General features: G+C 45.4%; 1 protein-coding gene across 1 annotated transcript in view; it reads right to left on the reverse strand.

Moving 5' to 3' along the window:
- Nucleotides 1-22,573, reverse strand: part of cacna1ab (calcium channel, voltage-dependent, P/Q type, alpha 1A subunit, b) — a 75,688-nt gene extending 53,115 nt beyond the window's left edge. The window contains exons 1-14 of the mRNA XM_053418436.1: nucleotides 22,475-22,573; nucleotides 21,690-21,829; nucleotides 5,764-5,855; nucleotides 5,310-5,462; nucleotides 4,622-4,809; nucleotides 3,330-3,433; nucleotides 3,072-3,187; nucleotides 2,924-2,968; nucleotides 2,548-2,640; nucleotides 2,265-2,462; nucleotides 1,382-1,494; nucleotides 438-550; nucleotides 190-321; nucleotides 8-80 (exon numbers count right to left, since the gene is read on the reverse strand). Coding sequence (XP_053274411.1) covers nucleotides 8-80; nucleotides 190-321; nucleotides 438-550; nucleotides 1,382-1,494; nucleotides 2,265-2,462; nucleotides 2,548-2,640; nucleotides 2,924-2,968; nucleotides 3,072-3,187; nucleotides 3,330-3,433; nucleotides 4,622-4,809; nucleotides 5,310-5,462; nucleotides 5,764-5,855; nucleotides 21,690-21,829; nucleotides 22,475-22,567 — 1,653 coding nt within the window. The 5' untranslated portion in view covers nucleotides 22,568-22,573. The remainder of the gene's footprint in view (nucleotides 1-7; nucleotides 81-189; nucleotides 322-437; nucleotides 551-1,381; nucleotides 1,495-2,264; nucleotides 2,463-2,547; nucleotides 2,641-2,923; nucleotides 2,969-3,071; nucleotides 3,188-3,329; nucleotides 3,434-4,621; nucleotides 4,810-5,309; nucleotides 5,463-5,763; nucleotides 5,856-21,689; nucleotides 21,830-22,474) is intronic.
- Between the last annotated feature and the right edge of the window lie 294 nt (nucleotides 22,574-22,867).

Consider the following 22,867-nt stretch of genomic DNA (forward strand, 5'->3'; position numbering starts at 1 on the left):
CTCTCACCTGAAACACCGTCATGATCGCAGCAGCAAAAGTGTCGAAGTTGGTCGGAGGAGTTCCCATTTCAAAGTTGAATCTGAGGAAGAAGTGAAACACGTTCACAGTCACATACGCATGTAAAGAAAAGCTGAACACTTGATATTAGATACAGAGGAGATGAGTTTGTTTGTTGTGTTGATACTGACTGTCCTCCAAACAGCTGCATCCCCAAAAGGGCAAAGACCACGATGAAGAGGAAGAGGAGGAAGAGCAAACTGACGATGGACTTCATGGAGTTCAGCAGTGACACCACCAGGTTTCGAAGAGGAGCCCAGTACCTGAGGAGGAGGAGGAGGAGGAGGAGGAGGAGGAGGAGGAGGAGGATGAAGGTTAGTGAGGCAGAGGAAACAAGCAGGAAAGACAGAAAGTGGGAAATGGAGGAGCGAGACTTTACTTGGTGACTTTAAAGATGCGGAGCAGTCTCAGAGCTCGTAGCACGCTGATCCCGAAGGACGTGCCCGGTTTGATCATGGCCCACACCACCTCAAAGATGCTGCCCACAATTACCTGCAGACACACACACACACACACGGACACAACAGACACACACAGAAAACGTTGTTGTTAAGCCTCTTGTGGTGCACAACGTCACAGATATGTGGAACAAGATATTTCACCAATATTAAAAATGCACCAATTTGGTCTTATGCTTTTTAAAAAACTTTTCCCAATCCCCTTATGGCTAAAAATGGCATAAATGGCATGATCATTTTCTACATGTGTCCAATGAGAGTTGAGTCCACCGCTCAAATCATACTAACATAATAATAATAATAATAAAACCCTTTATTTGTGCAGCTCAAAGTGCTTTACAGGCAATACAGACAAACAAAAAAACATTGATTTGATTTGTGACATCACAAACTGTTAACTGCATTGTTAATATGGAAATACTCAAACAGCTTATATCCAAATAATGGCAAGTTCACATATTTAAAAACTTTGATCACAAATAAATCACAAATCAGCTGCAGAGCTCAACACTGCTGCGTTGGGAGTGTTGGACCCGAGCGGCTGCCTGAACGCAGTCGGAGGCGGAGCCACTTTACCAGGCGCTGTATCCCAGTGCAATGTGAAGTGAGCTGTCAGTCACAATGTCAAACTGACAAATGAAAACTCCTGCACTTTGAGTCACGACAAACACAACGCTGAATCTGCTCTGCGTCATTGTCGCAGAGCAACGGGAGAAAAATCTATTACTCAAATTTGTTGAGTGCGGATTTGTCATCAAGTCCTGATACTTACGAGCCGAATGTGTGCGTGTGATAGTGTGTGTGTGTGTGTGTGTGTGTGTGTGTGTGTGTGTGTGTGTGAGAGTGTGTGTGTGTGTGCACTCACCACACAATCGAAGCAGTTGAATGAGGAGTGGAGGTAGGGCTGGATGCCCAGACCATACATCTTGATCAGCATCTCGGACATGAACAGACCGAGGAAGATAAACTCTGCATAGACTGGAGGGAGGAAAGGACAAGTAGAGAGCGAGGAAAGGAAGGAGGGAGGAATGGAGGGAGGGAGGGAGGGAGGGAGAATGGAAGGCAAGGGTTGAGATTTTGGAGGAAAGGCGACAGTGAGAGTGAAAGATAAAGGAGTGTGAAGAGAGGAAGGCAGAGAGAGAGAGAGAGAGAGAGAGAGAGAGAGAGAGAGAGAGGGCCGAGGAAGAAAAAAGCAGATTAGGACAGAAAGTGAGAGAGAGGAGGGGATGAAAAACAGAAGAGAAGAAGGGGAACGAGGGAGTCAGAGGAGTGGAGGCTGATAGTGGTGCGAGCCCAGCAGTGTATGACAGGGAGGTGATGAATGGACTCCATCAGCAGCTACAGCCTCATATGCTAATGACACTGGACACTGGCCAGGGACAATGAGCTGACTCTGTGTGTGTGTGTGTGTGTGTGTGTGTGTATGTGTGTGTGTGTGTGTCTGCTCATGTCAACAGCAGCACATCTGTGTCTTGAGTCACATTGAGAATGAAAATGCAAAAGTGAGGCCAAAGCTCGTCAGCAGCCATTTTATTGGACTCATGACTTATGACAGCTCCTCAAAAGTAAAGTGTCCCGCTCGCCCCCTGGTGATTGACGGCAGTACAGCTGATAAATCAAACCTCCACCATGTTAGCAGTTGGGACTAAACTAAGAAAATGTCTATCTGCTGATGTGTGTGTGTGTGTGTGTGTGTGTGTGTGTGTGTGTGTGTGTGTGTGTGTGTGTGTGTGTGTGCGCTCACTCACACAGGAAGTCGGACAGCATCTCCGGCTGGTTGTAGTGCACCGCGGCCACACACATGGTGTTGAGGCCCACCAGGCAGAGCACGGTCCAATAGAACGCCTGCGTCTTCACGATCTTGCGGATGAAGAATCTCAGCCGTCGCTCCTTCTTGTTGTAGTTGGACCCGTCCTTACTGCTCTTGATGCTGGAGCGGGCGAAACCTAGCGGCGAGGGGGGGGGGTGTTAGTTTGTTTACAGGTCACAGCAATGAAAGCATGTCTCCGTCCTCTCCGCTGTCTCTCTTACCCACTGCGTCTCCCATGTTGTCCTCCCCCTCCTCGGGGTTCAGCAGCTCGGTCTTGTTGTTTTTGGTTTTGATGGTCGGCCGTCGCCTCGTACCTGTCGCGAGTAGAAGATTGTTTTTGCCCAAACTTTGTCACTTGCAGCTGCATCTTGCAAAAATCCCACAATTACACGTATAAAGGGGAGAGATCACGAAAAAAGCTAAACACACAACGACCAAACCAGCACAATAGAAGTTCTGCTCATGACAAAAACAACAAGATTACACAAAAATGTATAAACGGTTCAGCAGAATACTTTTGGGACATTTCCTAAGCACCGTCTCTTTTTCTCTGCATCACACATTCACACACGACTAAAATTGGAGGAAGGTCAATACCATCAAAGTTCACTGTGGTGTCGTCCTCGGCCAGAATCACCTCCTCTGCACGAATGAAAGAAAACAATATGTCAACATGCTGTGTGAGGTTGCACGTTGTGTGAGGTTAGTGTGTGTGTGTGTGTGTGTGTGTGTGCCGTGCACCGACCTGCTTTGCAGATCCACTCCAGGTATCCGTTCAGCTCTCTCTCGATCTGCTGCTGTCGCCTCAGCTTCAGAAACTCGCTCCTGTTCTCCACCCGCTCTCTCTCTTTGGCAAATTCACTGCGGGGACAATTGTCAGTGTTCTACATTTTTTTATTTAACCATTTCACAAAATATAGATTTAGCAATAATGTAGAGTAAATGAGGATGTACAATACGTATTCGAGCTTTTAGTGACGTGAACATGAGATGAGCAGCGTACCCTGAGAGCACACCCAGCACCAGGTTGAGCATGAAGAAGGAGCCGATGATGATGAGGGGGATGTAGTACATCCAGTTCCAGGCGCTGCCCTCCACGTCATTACTCTGCACAGACACGGACACACGAGTTAGGACAGTTTCATTAACACATACAAATGTCTATGTTCTGTTACCAGAGAGAATACACTGCAACTTTGCCTGAGCTGCATAAGATCCGAGGAGAAGGGAAACGTATGCCGGTTCAGAAATGACCCTCTTCTGAAGCTAAGGCCTGGAATGTGGGGTTGCACGTCATGTTCTGTGTCATGTGACTGTTACTTTGCGGGGGGGGGGGGGGGGGGGGGATATCGTGTTCCTGTGACCCGTGTAATGCTCCTAATAGAACTATCAGCTGATTATTATCTGCTGCTGCAGAGCTGCGTGCATGGGTTGGGTTCTCATGCTGCACGGCACACTGAACATCTGCCCCGTTCTCTATTAAACTTTCATTGGTTTCCCTCCGACGGCCTGTGTGCGTGTGGAAGTCGGCCTCCATCCATCAGAAGAGATGTTAAATATAGAGCGAGACGGGAATAGAGAGAGGAAGAGAGGGAGGCGGAGAAAGAGGGAGAGCTACTGCGAGAGGCGGGTGAAGGACAGATGAGAAGACGGATAAAGAAGGTGAAGAGAATAATAAAGAGAGAGAGAGAGAGAGAGAGAGAGAGAGAGAGAGAGGGGGGGGGGGGGTGGAAAGCGGCTCTAAGACAAATAAATGGTGTTTAACGCCTCATTTAGCTGAATGAAACCTCCACAAGTCCTTGAGCTAAACACAGACAGTACAAAACAAATGGGGGGGGGGGGGGGTCAGCGATGAAGAGCTGGTGACCTGCACACTAGAAGGAGGCAGCTTAGGATTCTACACACATCCACAAACTAAGACTTTAATTGGATAAAAAAATTTTTGCTTCTTCATTTCAACAAATATCAAGATGTGTTGTATTTTTATACCTGGGTAACAGATTCAATTATGAGATAAGTAAGTAAGTATAAGTAAGTTTCAAAACTTAAGAGTCGAACCCCGGTCGCCTCTGTTCAAGCTCTGTGCTCAACATACTGGAGATGTTTATTGATACGCTGTCTACAGTGAGACCAAGATATTCAAACAGTGTAACAGTATTAACTTGTATAACATCTAAAAAGTGTTTAAACCTTCACGTTAAGGTGAATATGTGAGTAGACCGTGTTTATAACGGTCTGGTTAACATCAGTGATCTCATATCAACAGGATTGAAACTACAGTCATGTAGAACTCACGTAGTACAGCATTTCCGTCCATCCCTCCATGGTGATGCACTGGAAGACGGTGAGCACGGCAAACAGGATGTTGTCGAACTGGGTGATGCCGTAGTTGGGTCCGATCCAGCCGTCTTTACACGCCGTGCCGTTCGGACACAACCGGGACGGCAACGCTTCGCCACACGGCAATTCATCCACCAACTCGCCTGGGCAGAGAGAGAGAGACCGAGAGAAGGAAAGATCCACCATTCAAAACCAAGTCGAAGGGTTCGAATACATTTTGGATCAGACAAAACGTTGTATTTGATCAAAAGGCTGTTTTTGTAGATAATAATTAAAACAGCAGAACTAGGAAATCCCATTGAGCCACTAGATAAGTTAGGACAGGATAAGATAAAACAGATATTACAGCAGCAAGAGTCAAAAATAGGCGCCAGTGAGTGATAATAAGTACGCTGCAGTTCTTCTTAAGTGTAAGGATATGTATAAAATATAGATAAATATGAATGGAACAGTTTGACAGTGAGTGAGCATGCACATTACCAGGAACCTGAACCTGGAGGAGGTAGTCTTTATGACATTTACAGCAACCAGCCACCGAATCAGAAGATTTGGCTTCACTTTTGGGAGCAGACATGGCACTCCATCTTTCTTTGAAGATTTTTTGAAAGATAAACATATATATTTTCCATCCTTTTTATTTCACCTGTGAAGGTATCGTAGCAGGTTTTGTGGAACTTCCCCATGTAGAACTCCAGGCCGATGATGGCGAACATGAGGATGGCCACAAACAGCAGCAGGCCGATCTGCAGCAGGGGGATCATGGCCTTCATAATGGACTTGAGCACCACCTGCAGGCCTGGAGGACACAGCGCAAAACAAAGAGTCAGGACAGTGTTGCTGGGCCTTTAATCAAAAAGAACAAAGTGGACAGTGGAGTTTTCAGGTGAAAAACCAGCCACTGGATTAAGGTCTTTATAGATTTACTGTAGTAACTATATAGATGATATCAACAAATCAATCGTTTAACAGCGTCCACCAGTTTTCTGGTTGTCGTACATTGTGTTATTTGTTTCATTGTTTCACGTCATATGTTGCAGTCGGAAGGAGATATACACAGTTTGCATGGAAGCAGCTATCGTTATTGCTCAAGCACTTACTGGGAATCCCAGACACCAGTTTCAGTGGTCGCAGCACTCTGACGGCTCGCAGCGTCCTCAGGTCGAGCTGAGACCCCACCGAGGACAAAATACTGCAGAGAGAGAGAGAGAGGGAGGGAGAGAGAGAGAGAGAGAGAGAGGGAGGGAGGGAAAATTATTGTATTGTCAAAAACAGTCTTTTAAAACTCAACCGCACTCTGCTGATTGAACACTGACTTGTCTGCTGAGCAAAGACAAATGAACGTGTCCACACCAGCATCCCCTGCAGAGACCAGGTTGACAGATCACATGAACTTCAGTCCTATAACTGTTTCCCGCATTTTTTTCATCAAGATCAATGTTCAATTCTCTGAGAAATTAATGAAATGAATCATCTAGCAGAAATTGAAGCAGGCGGTCGGTAAGTGAATCAGTATTTATCTGAGGACATTTCAAGCTTCCTGTGGTCCCACGTTAAATGAACAGATTCATTCTGCTGATGAGTGATTTCAACAGAAGCTGCAGAACAGTCGAGGAAATAGAACACGAGTGGAGATCAAATATGAAGAAATACTGTTTGAATTTGTTACGTGTTTGAACGAACTCCCCAATTAATTAATTCATGATTTTGCACCTAATTACATGTGCCACTGTAACTAGGTTTAAAATGAACAACTATAATAAGGTGTGATTAAGTCACTAACTCACGGACAGTCAGTTGGCTCCCACCGCACAAACCTGCAGTTCTGACAGCTCTGTGTGTGTGTGTGTGTGTGTGTGTTGTGTGTGTGTGTGTGTGTGTGTGTGTGTGTGTGTGTGTGTGTGTGTGCATGTGTGTGCATGTGTGTGCATGTGTGTGCATGTATGTGTGTGAAGTCAGTTAGAGACAGGTTGGAAATTTCCATGCTCTGTCTCATACGGGGGCGGAAGGCAGGGTCTGTCCAACAGGAAGGAGGGAGGGGAGTGTGGGGGCGTAGAGAGGGGATGCTCCGAGGAGGAGAGAGAGAGAGAGAGAGAGAGCAAGAGAGGGAGAGAGAGAGAGGCCAGGGGGAGGAGCACAGTACGTGGGCGGACTTTGACCTGAGATCAGAAGCATTAAAAATCAAAACCACTATTGATGTTAAAATAAATAAACGTGTATTTTACACTGAATGAACTTTGGCCTCGTTCCTCAGAGCTCGGCAGGATTCACATGTTCCTCTGCAGCTTGCAGGTCCCAGACTTACAAACACAGCTGTGCTTGATTTACTGAAGCAGCGCCCGGGACTGTAGCCTCACAGAGACGCCAAGAGGAGAATCTCAAAGCCGACTTGTATGGTTTAAACCTGGAATCTGTCTTTTTAACATGCCTGCGCTGTTTGCATCTGCTCTTCATCTTCATCACACAAAACTGGACCATGCAGACGAGTTAACCTCGTCCAGCAGGATGCACAATCAATACCACTTCGTATTTTCTGTCCCTCCACAATAAAAAGGGATTTGCAGGTGTATGACGGGCGTGCACCCCGCAGGAGGTGGCAGGAGAAAACGAAGCACTAAGATAAAGAAAAGGTGAAAAATATCAAGAGAGAAAAAATTAAGAATATCTGTTGAATTCAGCCTCCTCCATCATCCTCCGTCCTGTTCCTACTCCTTCCTCCCTCATCCTCCCCATCATCATCACCCTCTCTCTCCAGGTCGGCTGCTAATTCCAGTAAGAGGACATTTATTAACCGACACTGTACCGGCAGCCAAGCCCCTCATTCCCTCAATGGCTTTTTAACTGCCAGAGCTGGAGGCCGCGCTGCAGAATCACTGGACATCAGCAAAATAAGCAAACAGCCTGAGGTCCAGCTCGGATTCCACACGGAGAGATCACGTCTCGTCTCAGTGTGAAGAGCACAACACTGACGTGCAATATTAAATATATGTTTTATATGTTTATGCAGTTTTAATTTGTAATTTTGACTCCTGTTTCTATGTTTTATGATCCTCCACCGGAGCCATCAAGGCTTCAGATGAACATTTGGATTAATGCACGGATGACGCAAAAGAGCAAAGGGTCTGTTGAGATATTTCGAATCTCATCCTCCGACCTTCGTTCTTTTTGTTTTTGTACCATTTCCCCGCCTCTGTGTTTTTTCCTCCTTCCTCGTGTACATTTCATTGGAAGGCGAACGCAGAGCTTCAGGATTCATCCGTGTGAGACGGAGACATCCCAAAACCTCCAGGAGGCAGTCACCCCTGGCAACGGCTGAACCTGCTCACAGTGGCTGAAGGTGGCCAGTAGAGGGCGCAGCGAGCGGTGGGTGATGGGGATGGAGGGATGATAGTATAAATATTAGAACAAGAACTTGAGCGTGAAGAGAGAGAGAGGGGGCAGGTACAAGTCAACAGAAAGGAAATAAAGGAGAGGAAGAAGCGGAGGAGAGGAGGGGAAGTGATGCAGCAAGAAGGAATATGATTATCTATTATTTATGTTATTAGATTTTCATTGTTAGGGCCCGAGCACTGACAGTGGGCGGCCCTAATGAAATTGTAATGATTATTATTATTATTATTTTTATTATTATTCAGGCAAATGAATTGGCTTTTTGAGGGTTTTAACATGCTCAAATTCGTACCAAAATTTGCACAAAGTTAGAAAGTGGTGAATTTTCAATGGGCGTCACAAAATGACTCAATGGTGCCCCCTGAGACCCCCGGAACGTGATGACATTGACCGATCTTCACAAAAATCGATACACAAGTGTATTATGACCAGACAAACAAAAATGTCTCTAGGTGCAATTGGAAAAACGCAACAAGATGCCTGCTATTTTGGCCATTTTGGCCATTTTGGCTATATTCCACATTTTTACTTTGATATACTTGTAACAGGGATTTCATCGGATCAACTTCAAATTAAGGTGAGTGTCATCACAGCAAGATGGAGATTAAAAGTTATTAAAAGATCGATTTTTCATCACACGGTTTGACAGTGGCATGGCATTAAAGTTTGATTACATGCCATGATGTTCTGGACCATGACTCCTTCGATGCTGAGCCGTAAACAAACAACTCCACTCCTGCAGTGTCAGTGTTCAAAGATCAAAGGGATCTTTAATTATTATTATTATTCAGGTGGCCGTGGTGTGGCGTCAAAGTTTGATTACACCCCATTAAAACACGTAGTTCTGTATCGCGGACATACATGGACCATGAAACACCAAAGGAGACGATGTTGTCATAACTCCACTGTGAATTGTCCTATCACCACCAAACTTTGTCTCTCAGAGTGCAAGCCTGAACAGCTCTCTGTGTCAATATTTATTAAAAAAAATCAGTCAAAACGCATGCAACGCTTCAAAATACATGTGCTCGGGCCCGCCCAGTGCCGCCTTGCAGTCTTAGAAATTTTAGAAATTGTATTTATATTTATTTATCTCGAAAGAGACCCAGATCTCCAAGCAGATCCAAATCTCCATCGATATCCCAATCTCCAAAGAGAAGAGTCAAGCGTCAAAAGATGACACCAAAGTCTCCAATGAGATCCAGATCGCCAAGGAGATCCAAATCTCCAATGATATCCAGATCTCCAAGCAGATCCCAAACTCCAAAGACGAGAGCAAAGGCTCCAAGGATATCCAAATCTCCAATTAGAACCAGATGTCAAATGAGATCTCCAAGGAGATCCAGATCTCCAATGAGATCTCGAAAGAGACCGAGATCTCCAAGCAGATCCAAATCTCCATCGATATCCCAATCTCCAAAGAGGAGAATCAAGCGTCTAAAGATGACACCAAAGTCTCCAATGAGATCCAGATCGCCAAGGAGATCCAAATCTCCAATGAGAACCAGATCTCCAAGCAGATCCAAATCTCCAAAGAGGAGAGTCACAACTCCAAAGACGAGAGCAAAGTCTCCAATGAGATCCAGATCGCCAAGGAGATCCAAATCTCCAATGAGAACCAGATCTCAAATGAGCTCTCCAAGGAGATCCAAAACTCCAATGAGATCTCGATCTCCAAAGAGGAGAGTCAAGACTCCAAAGATGAGAACAAAGTCTCCAATGAGATCCAGATCTCCAAGGAGGAGAGTCAGGACTTCAAAGATGAGATCCAAATCGCCAAGGAGATCCAAATCTCCAATGATATCCAGATCTCCAAGCAGATCCAAATCTCCAAAGAGGAGAGTCAAGACTCCAAAGATGAGAGCAAGGTCTCCAATGAGATCCAGATCTCCAAGGAGATTCAGATCTCCAAGCAGATCCAAATCTCCAAAGAGGAGAGTCAAAACTCCAAAGATGAGAGCAAGGTCTCCAATGAGATCCAGATCTCCAATGAGATCCAGATCTCCAAGGAGATCCAAATCTCCAATGAGAACCAGATCTCAAATGAGCTCTCCAAGGAGATCCAAAACTCCAATGAGATCTCGAAAGAGACCCAGATCTCCAAGCAGATCCAAATCTCCATCGATATCCCAATCTCCAAAGAGGAGAACAAAGTCTCCAATGAGATCAAGATCGCCGAGGAGATCCAAATCTCCAATGAGATCTCGAAAGAGACCAAGATCTCCAAAGAGGAGAGTCAAGACTCCAAAGAGGAGAGCTGATTGAAGTACTTCCCACTGAGGTTTTACAGCAGCAGCAGAGTCAGAATGAGGAAGACTAAAGAGAACAAACACACGAGAAGGCAAAGCTCTAGCACGAGCTCTCAATACGTTATAGTTCTATTTTATAATTTGGATTTATTATCATACTGACATTTGCTTTAAACTTGGAAGAAGAGTGGAAATAGGTTCATGGGGCTTGAAGACGGCGCTCTGTGACTTTAAAAACAATCCACTTTGTTTATCTTTTATCTTTTAAAGCAGACTTTATCATTGACTGATCCTAATAAATAAATAAATTGTCTTCATGAAATAATGATTGTCTACTGTCCTTGTTGAAGAGAAACCTTAGAAGATGTCAATGATCAGGAGGAGAATATATAAAGGTTCTGTTATTCAATTAGGTTTAGTCCAAAGGTTGTAACCTCTGAGATTGTGACTAATAAATGAAGCAATCATGCAAAATACATGACGATTGCAACGCGTAAAATCAAATAGAATCACAACTAAAAGATGGATCTCTTTATTAGGCAGAGAAAGACGAGGAGAGTTCCAATGCCTCATGCTATAAATTATATCAATCAATCTAGAGTTGGTCCATTGATCCATTCAGAGCGGGCAGGTAACATTAGACCACGCCTCCTGCAGTGACAGCACTCAGTGGTGAGAAAGTAATAAGCAAATGTGGTTCTTTCAGTTAAGTCGATTTATTGTCTCCAATTGTATTTGTACTTTTGCTTTTGCAAAATGTTCAAGTTCTTCCCCCACAACTGTTTGTAGCAATTACATTTCAACTTAACTCTGCGACTAGATGATAATATATGTGAACTGCTGCTGCCAAAGTTTAACTGTAATATTTTGTCGTTACATTAAATCCTCGTGTTGAGCTCCTGTTGCAGGTTCCAGTGTTTCTCTAGAACTCGACTCCTCATCCTCTGACTGACAGGGACACTACAAACACAGGAGACGGTTCGGGAGACGAGAGGAACTCGATGAAACACAGAGACACCGAGAGGGAAGAGACGAAGCGTCCCCTGAGGGACAGAGAGGGAGGAAGAGTGAGCAGATTGAAAGAGAGTGATGGTCCTGTGTGTTGGAAGTGTGAGATTCAACTGTCGGGGGGGGGGGGGGACCCCAAAGAAAAGAGAGGAGGAGAGTTTTATCTGCTGAGGGAGAAGGTGTTTGGACAGTGATGACAGAGGCTCTCACTGCTGGGAAACACCTAACAATGAGCCTGTAAAGCGCACACACACACACACACACACACACACACACACACACACACACACACACACACTCACACACTTTAAGCTTGCTCTGTGATATGCTAACAGCATGTATGCTGTATGAAATTAATGGTCAAGATGGAATAGAAGGTGTTTCCTTCTCAATTCAATCACCGCAAATCACTGAATCATATCACATATTGTTCCATCTGTGGGATGCGAGTGCGAAACCCAAAGAAAAAAGGCAATTTGTATTATTAACGGTTAGTCCCATTAATATCAACTGAAACATTTAAATTCATCATCAAAATTAAATTTTTATTTTATTCTTAAAATCGCCTATGCTTTACTTTTTAAATCAAGATTCATGAATGAATGAATATCTGAGAACCCCATCTTACAATGTTAAAGTAAGAGAATAAAAAAACGTGCATTTGTATCTTCCTGACTCAGCACATCCCTCCACCAGGTTTCATATTCATCTGTTGTGTAGTTTTTGGATAATCTTGTAAACAAACTAATAACACGAACCAGCCGGGGGATCAGATGGAACCTCTGTTCAAATCATCACACGTGTGTTTGTCGAGTTTACACAAACAACTTAAATCTACTCACACGGAGTCGTAAACATCTACATTTTAGAACATCTGGGACCACGCAAATATAAATATCTAATTTAAACCGGTTCAGTGTTAAGACAAACTGGTAATAATTCCTTAAAAAAACAGCCACAGAATGACATCTGTAATTAATGAGGCTCTCTCCTCTAGTCTTGATCCGATATCACCGTTTATTTATTCATAACTTTTTAGTGATTGTTGAAATGAACATGAATTGATTTCTTCACACCCAGTGGTTCCATCGTGTGATTTCCCCACAGGTCTACTGGTAATCTGTGATTCAAACCATCAACAGAAGTCACGTGACGTCTGAGAGTCTCCACGATGGTGATGGAGATCTCGGAGGTCGGAGGTCGGAGGTCGGAGGTCACTCTCCACCTTCGCTTCGCTCGGTCTTCCCCCCCCCCCCCGTTCGTGGCATTGCCATGGCAACCGGCAATTCCTCTCTTTGCCGAGTCTCCACGGTTACCGACCTGCTCTCATTCATAAGTGTTGCCAGGGCAACGCAGCGCCCGCTCATTGATGGAATCTCGGCATTGCCGCAGCAACGGGGATGAGAAGTCTCCTAGCGATTGTTTTTCAACCCCCCCCGCCCAAACCCCTGCATCCCCACACCCAGGCCAAACGCACACACACACACACACACACACACACTATCCTTACCTACCCCCTCCCACCTTGTTCTAACAGCAGCTCCTGTGTATGGTGTGTACAGTACAGTACGTTCACATCAGAAAAGGTTGCCTTGCATGCAGACACACACACTCACTCACCAAATGCATCATTTTACCGCATACAAACACAGACACACAAACACACACACATCAGATATACATGTGTGTATATGTGCCTGCCCTGCACACATACACAGTGCACGATGCAGCGCAGCCCAGGTATTGATGACCTACTTCTCTGCTGCTGCTGGTGTGTTCAACATTGAAGTTGTTGTGTTAGTGGTACACAAACACCAAATCCCCACATACACACACAAGCACATAGAGTCACATGTGAGTGTTTGGAAATGGCAGTAAAATCTTACACAAGTGATTTCAGTTTGTTGGTTTTCTGAACAATTGTTTTTCCCACTGACCAAGCGCCCCCTGGTGGTGAGGTAACTGTCTTATGAGCTAAACTAAAAAAACTAGACGGCTAATAAGAACACACACCTCCACCAAGGCCAGTGTTTCCCATTGGTTATCTAGACTGTGGTGGCCCCACCATGTTCTAATTTGTGCCGCCAAAGTTCCCTAATGTATCAAAACATTTTCCTCTGATGTTGGTTGTGTAATAAAATGTGTCGCCTGTTGTCGTGCTACAGCGAGCTACAGTTGTCCGTAACGTTTTTACCATCCACGATACAAACCCAGTCTGTCAGTCTTCAATCTGTGTCCCTGTCATTTGGACTCTAGCAGCTGAGACTGACCTTCACCTTCATCCTGCCCCCCCGCAGATAGAATCAACTCTTAGCTGATTGGGCTGTTCGTAGATATTCGCACCTAACCTGTGCCTGATTAATATCTCTGCATCATTTTTTGAGAAATTTACAAAAATGTAAAAACACAATGCTAAAGAAGTGTGAAAAGAAAATTCCTGTATCGGCCCCTCTATTAAAATGCTGTCACTTCCAGACAAATAGCTATGAAACTGTAATAATAAGCAAAACATTACCTGAGGTTCATTTCTGTGACGCAGCTTATAAACTGTGACAGATGATACTTTAGTGTATTTGAAGCCACACGCATACAACTGACCTATAGAGACCCTGTGTGTTAATTCACGAGTGTGTTGTGTGTAATGTGTTCCTTCACTGTGTGGCTTCTTGGTCCTTTTTTCTTTTGCCAAAACCCACAACATGCAAAAGACTGGGACCAGTTCCAGCCAGTGACATGTGCATGAGCTATATATGTGCTGTGTGTGTGTGTGTGTGTGTGTGTGTGTGTGTGTGTGCATGTATACAAGTATACACGCACGTGGTGTATGTGTGTATTGTGTGGTAATAGTGTGGGATGTGCCATGTGTCATCCCAGTTTGAGCTCCTGTCCCCTTAGTGTCTCCCACTGAGCCCTCATCCCCCTCCCTGACAGACACACACACACACACACACACACACACACACACACACGCACACACACACCTGACGGACAATGTGACACAGCTGAAGCATTTGAACAATGTGTTCAGACATTGTGTAGAGATACAGAGAAGGTGAAAACAAAATATCAAGATATGGACCCAGGATTTATTGGTTTTGTCCACGTGCAATCTGCTAACATGGAGGAGGCAGGGTTTATGACCTATACTCCAACCACCAGGGGGTGCTCCATCTTTATATAAAGTCAATGGTTTCACAGAATTAAGTTAGTTTAGGGACCTGCTGGCCCACATGTTAGAGATGGTGCAAGGGGGGGATTTGTGTTGTTTACTGCAGGTACTGAAAGTAGTCGAGTAATTTACATCCTGTCCAATGTGTGTGGTACAGAGTGTGTGTGTGTGTGTGTGTGTATGGGGGGGGGCAGTAAAGCTTTACTGGGATAAATCAAGGCGGGAATACAAAACGATCTCACTCTCCAAACCCCCTCACACCGACCCTGTCCTCTGCTGTGGACACGGGACATTAAGCAGCACTTTATGACTGTTATGTCACCGCTCACCCCCCCGACCTCCTCCGCCAAGGTATGCCCCAGTCACTTCACCTTAATGGGAGAGTCTATTTGTTGGTTTCAGAGGGGACGTTAGGAAATAAACTGGGGGGGGGGGGGAGGGGTTGGAGGTGAGACGGGGCTGTTTCTTCCTCCCTCTCTCTCACTTCATCAAATCCACATGTTTTTTTCTCCTCTCTCCGCTCGAGCGTCTCTGTTCATCCCTCGTTTCACCGCTCGTCTTTTCCAGCTCTCTCTCTCCGTCTCCTCGCCGCTGAAGCTGTCGTTGGCAGCGGCGGGATGGAAGCACTCTCATTCTGACCGCATTCTCCATCCTCATCTCCCTCTTCCTCCGCCGTTCCCTCTCTTCATTTTCTCGCTCACACATTACTGCTGATCTCAGCAGAGTGCTACCACTCAGCTGATGGACTCGCTCCACCTCCTCCACCCCCAACCAAACTCCCTTATTTTCCCTTCATCCCTTTTCTCTCCCTCAAGCTTCTGCTGCTGCCTCCCTCTCTTGGTGCGTCTGCCCTCCTCTCAGTTGACATCATGCGTGATCAGGTGGCGGACGGAGGAAGAGGGAGTCTCTTTCCTTCTGTCTCCTGTTCTCTCCATCCGTCCACCCTCCTGTCCTTTAATCACATATATGTTTTATTAACCTTTATTTGCCTGGCGGAGGTTTTCTGAGTCTTTGTGAACGCGCTCTGGCCACTGGAGGGTGTTGGAGCTTATGTGTTCTGCAGAAAATCCCAGTGACGGCTGGTTCTCTGGCCGTGAAGTGGAAATAAACATTTTTAAAACTGGGAATATTTCCCCCTCTGTTTTACAGCAAATCTCCATCCACACAACTTTCATTATACAAGAGATCTCTGACACAAATGACTACAAACGCACAAACAAGCACAGAAGACCACAATGTGGTGATAAGGTCTACATCAACGATCTGTCAAATACCAGAGAACAACGCTGTCCGAGGAATACTGGGCGAGGCCGGCGCCTGTGACTGTCAGAAATGAGAAGCAAAGATGCTAAATTTAAATTTGCACGACAAACATAGTCAAACCGGTTTATTGTGGTTGTTTCCGGCTCATTATAAAAAGGAACATTGGTCGTGTTCGAAATAAGACTTGACATGGATCAAGCAGACGCTCCTTCATTTTGTATTTGCACATTTTCACAGCTCATGTTTGTTGTATAGTTTCACCCTGTGACATTCCTCCTCCGTCCTTCCCTCCATCGACTCGTCTGTTTCCTCTCTCCAGTTTCTCTCCATCACTCGTTTCTGTGTCTCATCGTCCTCCAGGTTTTCCGTTGACCAGTCGCCTCCTCGCTCCCCGTGCCAGGCGGCTGATTGGCCCACCTGTCCCTCCGTCTCCTGCCAGCATGACTCTTGGAGCTCTCGAGCGCACGGCGTCTGGACTTCTGCGTCCCTGTGTGTGTTTTTCCTCTCAGTGTGTTGGTGGGTGTTGGCACTTATACAACATGTCGTGCAGTTTTATGTTGAATGTGTGTCTAGAATGGTTTTTATTTGGGTTTCTGTGGAGGCCTTTCAGGGTTTTTTGAGCTGCAAATTCATTCTCTCTAACTTCAAATTGATATTTTAAAGCTGCATTAACCAGAAATGTATTAACAAGAGATATGATGATTACATGCCACGTGCCAGGGGGCACTAGTGACACGTCCAAGCAAAACGACTGGCCTTTTTCAAAAGAGATGGTTGAGACCAAAACAGAGATATTGAACTAGGCATAAATACAACGTGATGGAGCCTTTGCCAATTTAAAGTTTAACTTCACCCCAAGTTTTGGCTGGACTGCCTTTCCAATAAAATAAAATCCCTTAAGGACGCACATTATAAACACACACATGCACACACACACAGACACACACACACACACAGTTTATGCCTAACCTGCCAAAGAGATCAGATTTCACACAACAACACAAAAAGCAGCTCCAACAGAGACTCGAGCAGGACGATGCTTGTCAATCTGTGGGTGCGATGATGAACCAACTTTATCACGCTGCTGCTTCCACTTTGTGTGTCTGTAGGTGTGTGTTTGTGTCTGTGACTCTATTTCTGTTCACAAGGGTGTGTGGGTGCACAATTCACCACACACTGAGGGAGGCTTTTGGCAAAATGATAAAAAAAGCTAGATTTTGCCTAAAAGGACACGATGACCACTTTATTCCACGATTATGTTCAAAGGACACACACAAACGCACACACGCACACACACACACACACCTAGAGACACAAACCTTTGGTCTCATTCACAACTTCCACAAGATGAACCAGAAACTGTTCTTCTATCAACATCTGAGTTGTAAGCTTGGTTTGAAACTACGAGGAAGCTTTGATACAAACATTCAAAAGGGACGTCCCAATCAGGACTCAGAGTATTATTAAACAAAAGGACATAATGATACCTGTGCAACATTTTACTGGGCTGTGCGTGTGTGTTTGTTTGTGTGTGTGTGTGTGTGTGTGTGTCCACGCAGCAGCCTGCAGGGCACAGAGTTGGAGGGTATAGCAGAACGTATAGGAGAGTGATGAGCCTGTAAATGACTGCAGAGCAATAATGATAATGGAAGTGATGGCAAAGGGACAATTTTCAAACAGGTACTCTCCCTCCCTCTCTCCCCCACCCTCCCTCTCTCTCTCCCTCTTTCTAGCCCTCCCTCTCTCCCTCCCTCCGTTCCTCCCTCTCTCTCTCTCTTTCTCTCTCTCCCTCCGACCTCATTCTTCTCCCCCTGCTGAACTTCATTTCCTCTCATACTGTCCGTGCACTCATTCCCTCAGAGGAGTCACTGTACTGACTCCTCCACCTGCGTGTACCAGTTCTTAATGCTTGATTACATTTCGATCTGGTGCCGCCGAGTGACCTGATTCTCCCCAAACCGAGCTGATGTTGGATTCATTTCTTTTCCCCTCGGCCCTGAAGGTCTGTGTCGATACAGCCGGATGAAAATCTCCTGTTTCTCGTGAGCGGTTCTGTTTCTGACGTGAATCTCAGCTGCTGGTCGTCCAGCTGTGAAGCAGACGCCCCTGTTGGCCCAGTGACCTCTGGTGTCATCTGGTATCTTTGCCAGTCACACCAGTGGCTCAGTTTCACTCAGTTTACATCGTCTCACAGAGTCAGAGAGAAGCCTCCATGTTGGGAGAGGCACATATAAACTGACACAAACGTCCATGATGTCTTTTTTTGAATTGTCTGTGAGCGTCCATTAGAGGAGTCGTCTCTGTGCTGCCCTCTCATTGACTGACTGGACCAGACTCTACTGTAAGTGATTAGATTACTGTGTGACGTCACTGGAAATCAATGGACTGTCATCACTGAATACTGAATACACTCGTCACTGTGTGTGTGTGTGTGTGTTTGTGTGTCCTCTCCTCTATTCTCCTCCTCTCATTAATACGTGTCCTCATCAAGTATCTCTCTCTTTCTCTCTCTCTCTCTCTCCAGTGTGTTCGCCAAGAATGAAGCCGAAACACAAACGCGTGAATGCACGAACACACACACAAAGATGAAAACGCACGCACACACCCTTCTAAGTCACGACTCGCACAAGCACACACTCTCCCAGGAGAGGGAGAGAGAGGGAGGGAGGGAGAGAGAGAGAGAGAGAGAGAGAGAGACAGAGAGAGAGAGAGAGAGAGAGAGAGAGAGACTGTTAACAGTGTTATAAAACCTTAGTGGCGCCTCCTAGAGGCTGAAATGTTTGTTCTCGAACACGATATGAAACAACATGTCTGAAAAAGTTAATTTTGTTCAAGCCAACACAAGGGACAAACTCACTGTATCACCTGACATATATTTTCTGATAGAATCTGTCAAATTAGTCATAAGAGTTAATTATCAAACCCTTATGACAAAGAAATGTAGTTGAGGTTTGAGCTGAACCATAAACTTTACTATGAATAACTATGAATGCACTACATTTCTTTATTCTGTAAAGTAAAAGTACTTCAACACCCAGAGACGTTACAACCTACGTTTACTATTTCTCTCTTAAAAACTACATTTTAAAGTGATGAAGAGTTAAATAAACAATAACAGAATTAAGACCTGTTTAAAATGTATTTAAGACCTAGTGTGTGATCATTTATTTTATTTAAGAATTTCTAAGACTTGAAATTCAGAATATGGAATTGTTGACACACACACAAACACACACAAACACACACACACACTGGTTTTCTTTCATTGTGTGTCCATATTAAAACCGTGTACATGGAGATATGAAATATGGCTATATTTGTCTATATAGGCCAAAGTAATGTATGCGTAGTAATTCTCTGTACATAAATTCCCAATATAAGTGATGAAATACAGTATGTGTATGTGTATGTGTGTGTGTGTGTGTGTGTGTGTGTGCGCACACCAGATAGCAGCAGTGTGGTATATAGGCTGCGCTGAGTGATTGATCATCGGGAGCAGGGAAAAGCAGGTTACTGCAGCGCGCACACACACACACACACTCACACACACACACGCACACGCACACACACACACACACACGCACACACACACACACACGCACACGCACACGCACACACACAAACACACACTCAAAGCATGCCGCTCTCAGCATTTGCTGAGCATTTCTCCCTCTCTCTCCCCTCCCCCTTTCTTCCGTATCCATCTTTGCCTTCCCTCCTCCTCCTCCTCCTCCTCCTCCTCCCATCCTTCCTCCGAACCTTTCTCTCTCACTCTCCATACATCACTTTCACCTCCTCCTTCCTCACCCCCACCCATCACTCTTCCCTCCTTCCTGTGGTCTTCCTCCTCTCGCTCTGCCTCCACTCTGCTCTCCATCCCTCTCACGCCTTCTCCGACAGCCAAACCCATCTTGTATTCCCTCTGTCTTTCTCTCTCTGTCCTGTTATCCAGAGCCCAGGGGAGCAGAGAGACATCGTCACGTGTCCTCTTCCTCTTCCACCTCCTCCTCCTCCTCCTCCTTTTTCCCCTCGCTCTACGATCTAGCTGCAGTAGCACAGCCCTACTCTGCTGCTGCTGCTGTGGCGAGGGGGGGGGGGCTCCACTGCTCTCACAGGGCTCCCTCAGTCTTTCTGTTTATCCATCTACCCATCTGTGGTTGTTTAATTGCTAATTGGTGAGTGTACGATGGAACGACTGAGGAGGAAATAAGATATAATTCATCTTGTGAGACGTTAAAGTGTTTTTAACTCGTGACCAGCCTTGTTCCTCTCGGGGACCCACACCCGCCTTAGCTCGGTTACCAGCTCACGAGCCTTTCCCAGGAAACATTGCAGAAAACCCAAAACAGTGGCGCCAAGCATGTGTCCATCATCTTCACCACTTATCAACTGAGGGTTGCAGGAGTTAGCTGGAGCCGATCCCAGTGGACCTGGGCGAGAGGCAGGGTGCACTCTGGATGCTCACACCTAAGGTCTCCAACCGACCCAAACCCAATCCTCACCCCTTTGCATGGCGGAGGGACCTCGGTGAGCCCGACTAAAGCCCGGAGGTCCTTCTACTTATGAGCATTTTCATAAAAGTGAAAACCTGTCTTTTAGCCCTTATCGTGACACCCTGTAAGGTTCGATGTTTGTGTGGATCATCGAACCTGAACGTGATCATCACATTATCACTGTCAGTGACATACATGTACGTATGTGCTGTGACCTGAGCCATCTACCTACATTATAGTGATTTGTAGAGTCTATAGTTCTATGGTTCCTGGTGTGGACGGCTCGTTTCTACAATTAATCTTGAATAGAAACTAAACGATGATCCACATCATGACTGAAACAAGAGAGTGAGAGGGATGCAGGGAGGGATGGAGAGAGAGAGAGAGATACAGAGAGAGAGATAGATAGAGGGATGGAGAGAGGGATGGAGAGAGAGAGAGAAAGAGAGGGATGGAGGAAACTGTCTGCGATCGCCATAACGACAAACCTTCTCCCCCATCTCTTAGAGAAGTGACATTTCACTTTGCCCTGGATGCTGCTCCCTGCAGTGCTGCTCTGATCCAGTGTGTGTGTGTGTGTGTGTGTGTGTGTGTGTGTGTGTGTGTGTGTGTGGTGTCCTCATTAAAGGAGGATAGCGACCGAGGGGGAGCTGCTCTGATCACACACACACCTTGTCAAACCAGGCCTCCGCTGCTTCTGTGTCTGTGTGTGTATGTGTGTGTGTGTTTGTGTGTTTGTGTGTTTGTTTGGTCTTATAAAAGCATGATTTCCCCCTTTTTTATGATCGCACACACACACACACACACACACACACACACACACTCTCACACACACAAACACACACAGATTTAGAATAAGCATTAACTGTATCTTAAAATATATTTCCACCTTAAATGTTTTTAATTGTGTAAGTAAAACAGTGGATTCAACGAAACGATGTGTGTGTGTTTGTGTGTGTGTGTGTGTGCATCTTGTATATGTCCGATTGTATTCAAGTCTTTTCCTCTTGACAAACACTATATCTTGGTACCATCACCTCCACCCCCTCTCTCACTCAGGCTGCCATATTTAGATCTCACACACACACACACACACACAAGGGTCGCCACTTCAAACTGGGAAAATACACAAACATGTGGGCACACACACACACACGCAGAGACAGACACACACCTTATCAGCGATTTGTTTGATGGTTTCCTCCACCAGAGTCAAGGATGAAAACAAACAGTCGACACAAGCGTCAACAAAGTCCCGACTGCAGGAGGAGATTCTCCTTCACATTGTGAACGATGCACACGAGGCAAACACCACAATAAACAACAAATATGGACATAGATTTCAAAACTGGGAGGAAGTAAACTGAGCTTCGAGACAGAAACAGATGAAAGGACGACATAGAGGTTGAAATCAGAGTGATATCGGGGGGGATCCAGGGAGGAAGGTTACTCACCCGGTGAGGACGACCACGAAGTCCATGACGTTCCAGCCGTTCCTCAGGTAGGAGCCCTTGTGTAGCGCAAAGCCCAGAGCCAGGATCTTTATCCCCGACTCGAAGCAGAAGATGGCGATGAAGTAGGGCTCCGTCTCCTCCTGCAGGACCAGAACAACGTGTCAGCGACTCTGAGTAAACTGACAGTTTTACTGAAGACCTCAAATTGTCTTGTCTGAAACATAATCAATCCAATATATGTCTTTTCTTTTTTTTTAAAGGGTTGCGTAATTTACCACTTTATTGTGGTTTTAGGCACCAAAAACTTTCATGATCTAATCTTACGCCTCCTTTTTCCTTCTTCTTGACTGGAGGTCGGAGAACAGGGTGATTTATTTCGTTCAGCCAATCAGAACAGAGCCTTTATCAAAAAGCAAGGTCTCAAATAAAATTGAGAAAACTTCAGGTTAAACTTGTTGTTCGCTCTTTTTCATAGTTTTGGCTTCATAACCCAAAACACTTGGAAGTCTCACTTTGGCCAATTGGAGACTAATATGAGGTTTTACACAATTGTTGTTATTTCAGCAAACTTGAGAATGTGTGATTGTGTATTTGCATTTATTGTTAATTTGTGTCTGTGTATGAAAGTTTACATTTGTTTGTCTCTCAGCAAAGCTTTGTGTGGTTATTTATATCTGTACACATGCTGCCTGTGTGTTTGTATTCACTATATTCCTGTGTGTGTGTGTGTGTGTGTGTGTGTGAGTGTGTGTGTATGTGTGTGTTTGTGTGTGTGTGTGTGTTACCAGTCGTTCGGACAGAGGCGTCTTGTCTCCATCAGGAAGATGCTGCTCCAGAGCCAGGACGATGCAGTTTGCAATGATGGTCGTGAGGATCATCCATTCAAACGGAGTGGAGCTGGAGTTAAGGCCAACAGCAGCAACAAGTAGCACATGGAAACACACACACACACACACACACACACACACACACACACATACACCTATACACACACACGCACATTCTGACTCACAGAGGTCATGCGGTGGAGCAGCCAGCTTTTCACAGTGCTCCATCCAGTCCACTGTGTGTTGTATGTGGTGTATGTGTGTGTGCGTGTGTGTGTGTGTGTGTGTGTGTGTGTGTGTGTGTGTGTGTGTGTGTGTGTGTGTGTCCATGCCTGAGTAATAGCCGCTGGA

The sequence above is a fragment of the Pleuronectes platessa genome, chromosome 3 (genome assembly GCF_947347685.1).
Source record: "Pleuronectes platessa chromosome 3, fPlePla1.1, whole genome shotgun sequence".
Taxonomy (NCBI): domain Eukaryota; kingdom Metazoa; phylum Chordata; class Actinopteri; order Pleuronectiformes; family Pleuronectidae; genus Pleuronectes; species Pleuronectes platessa.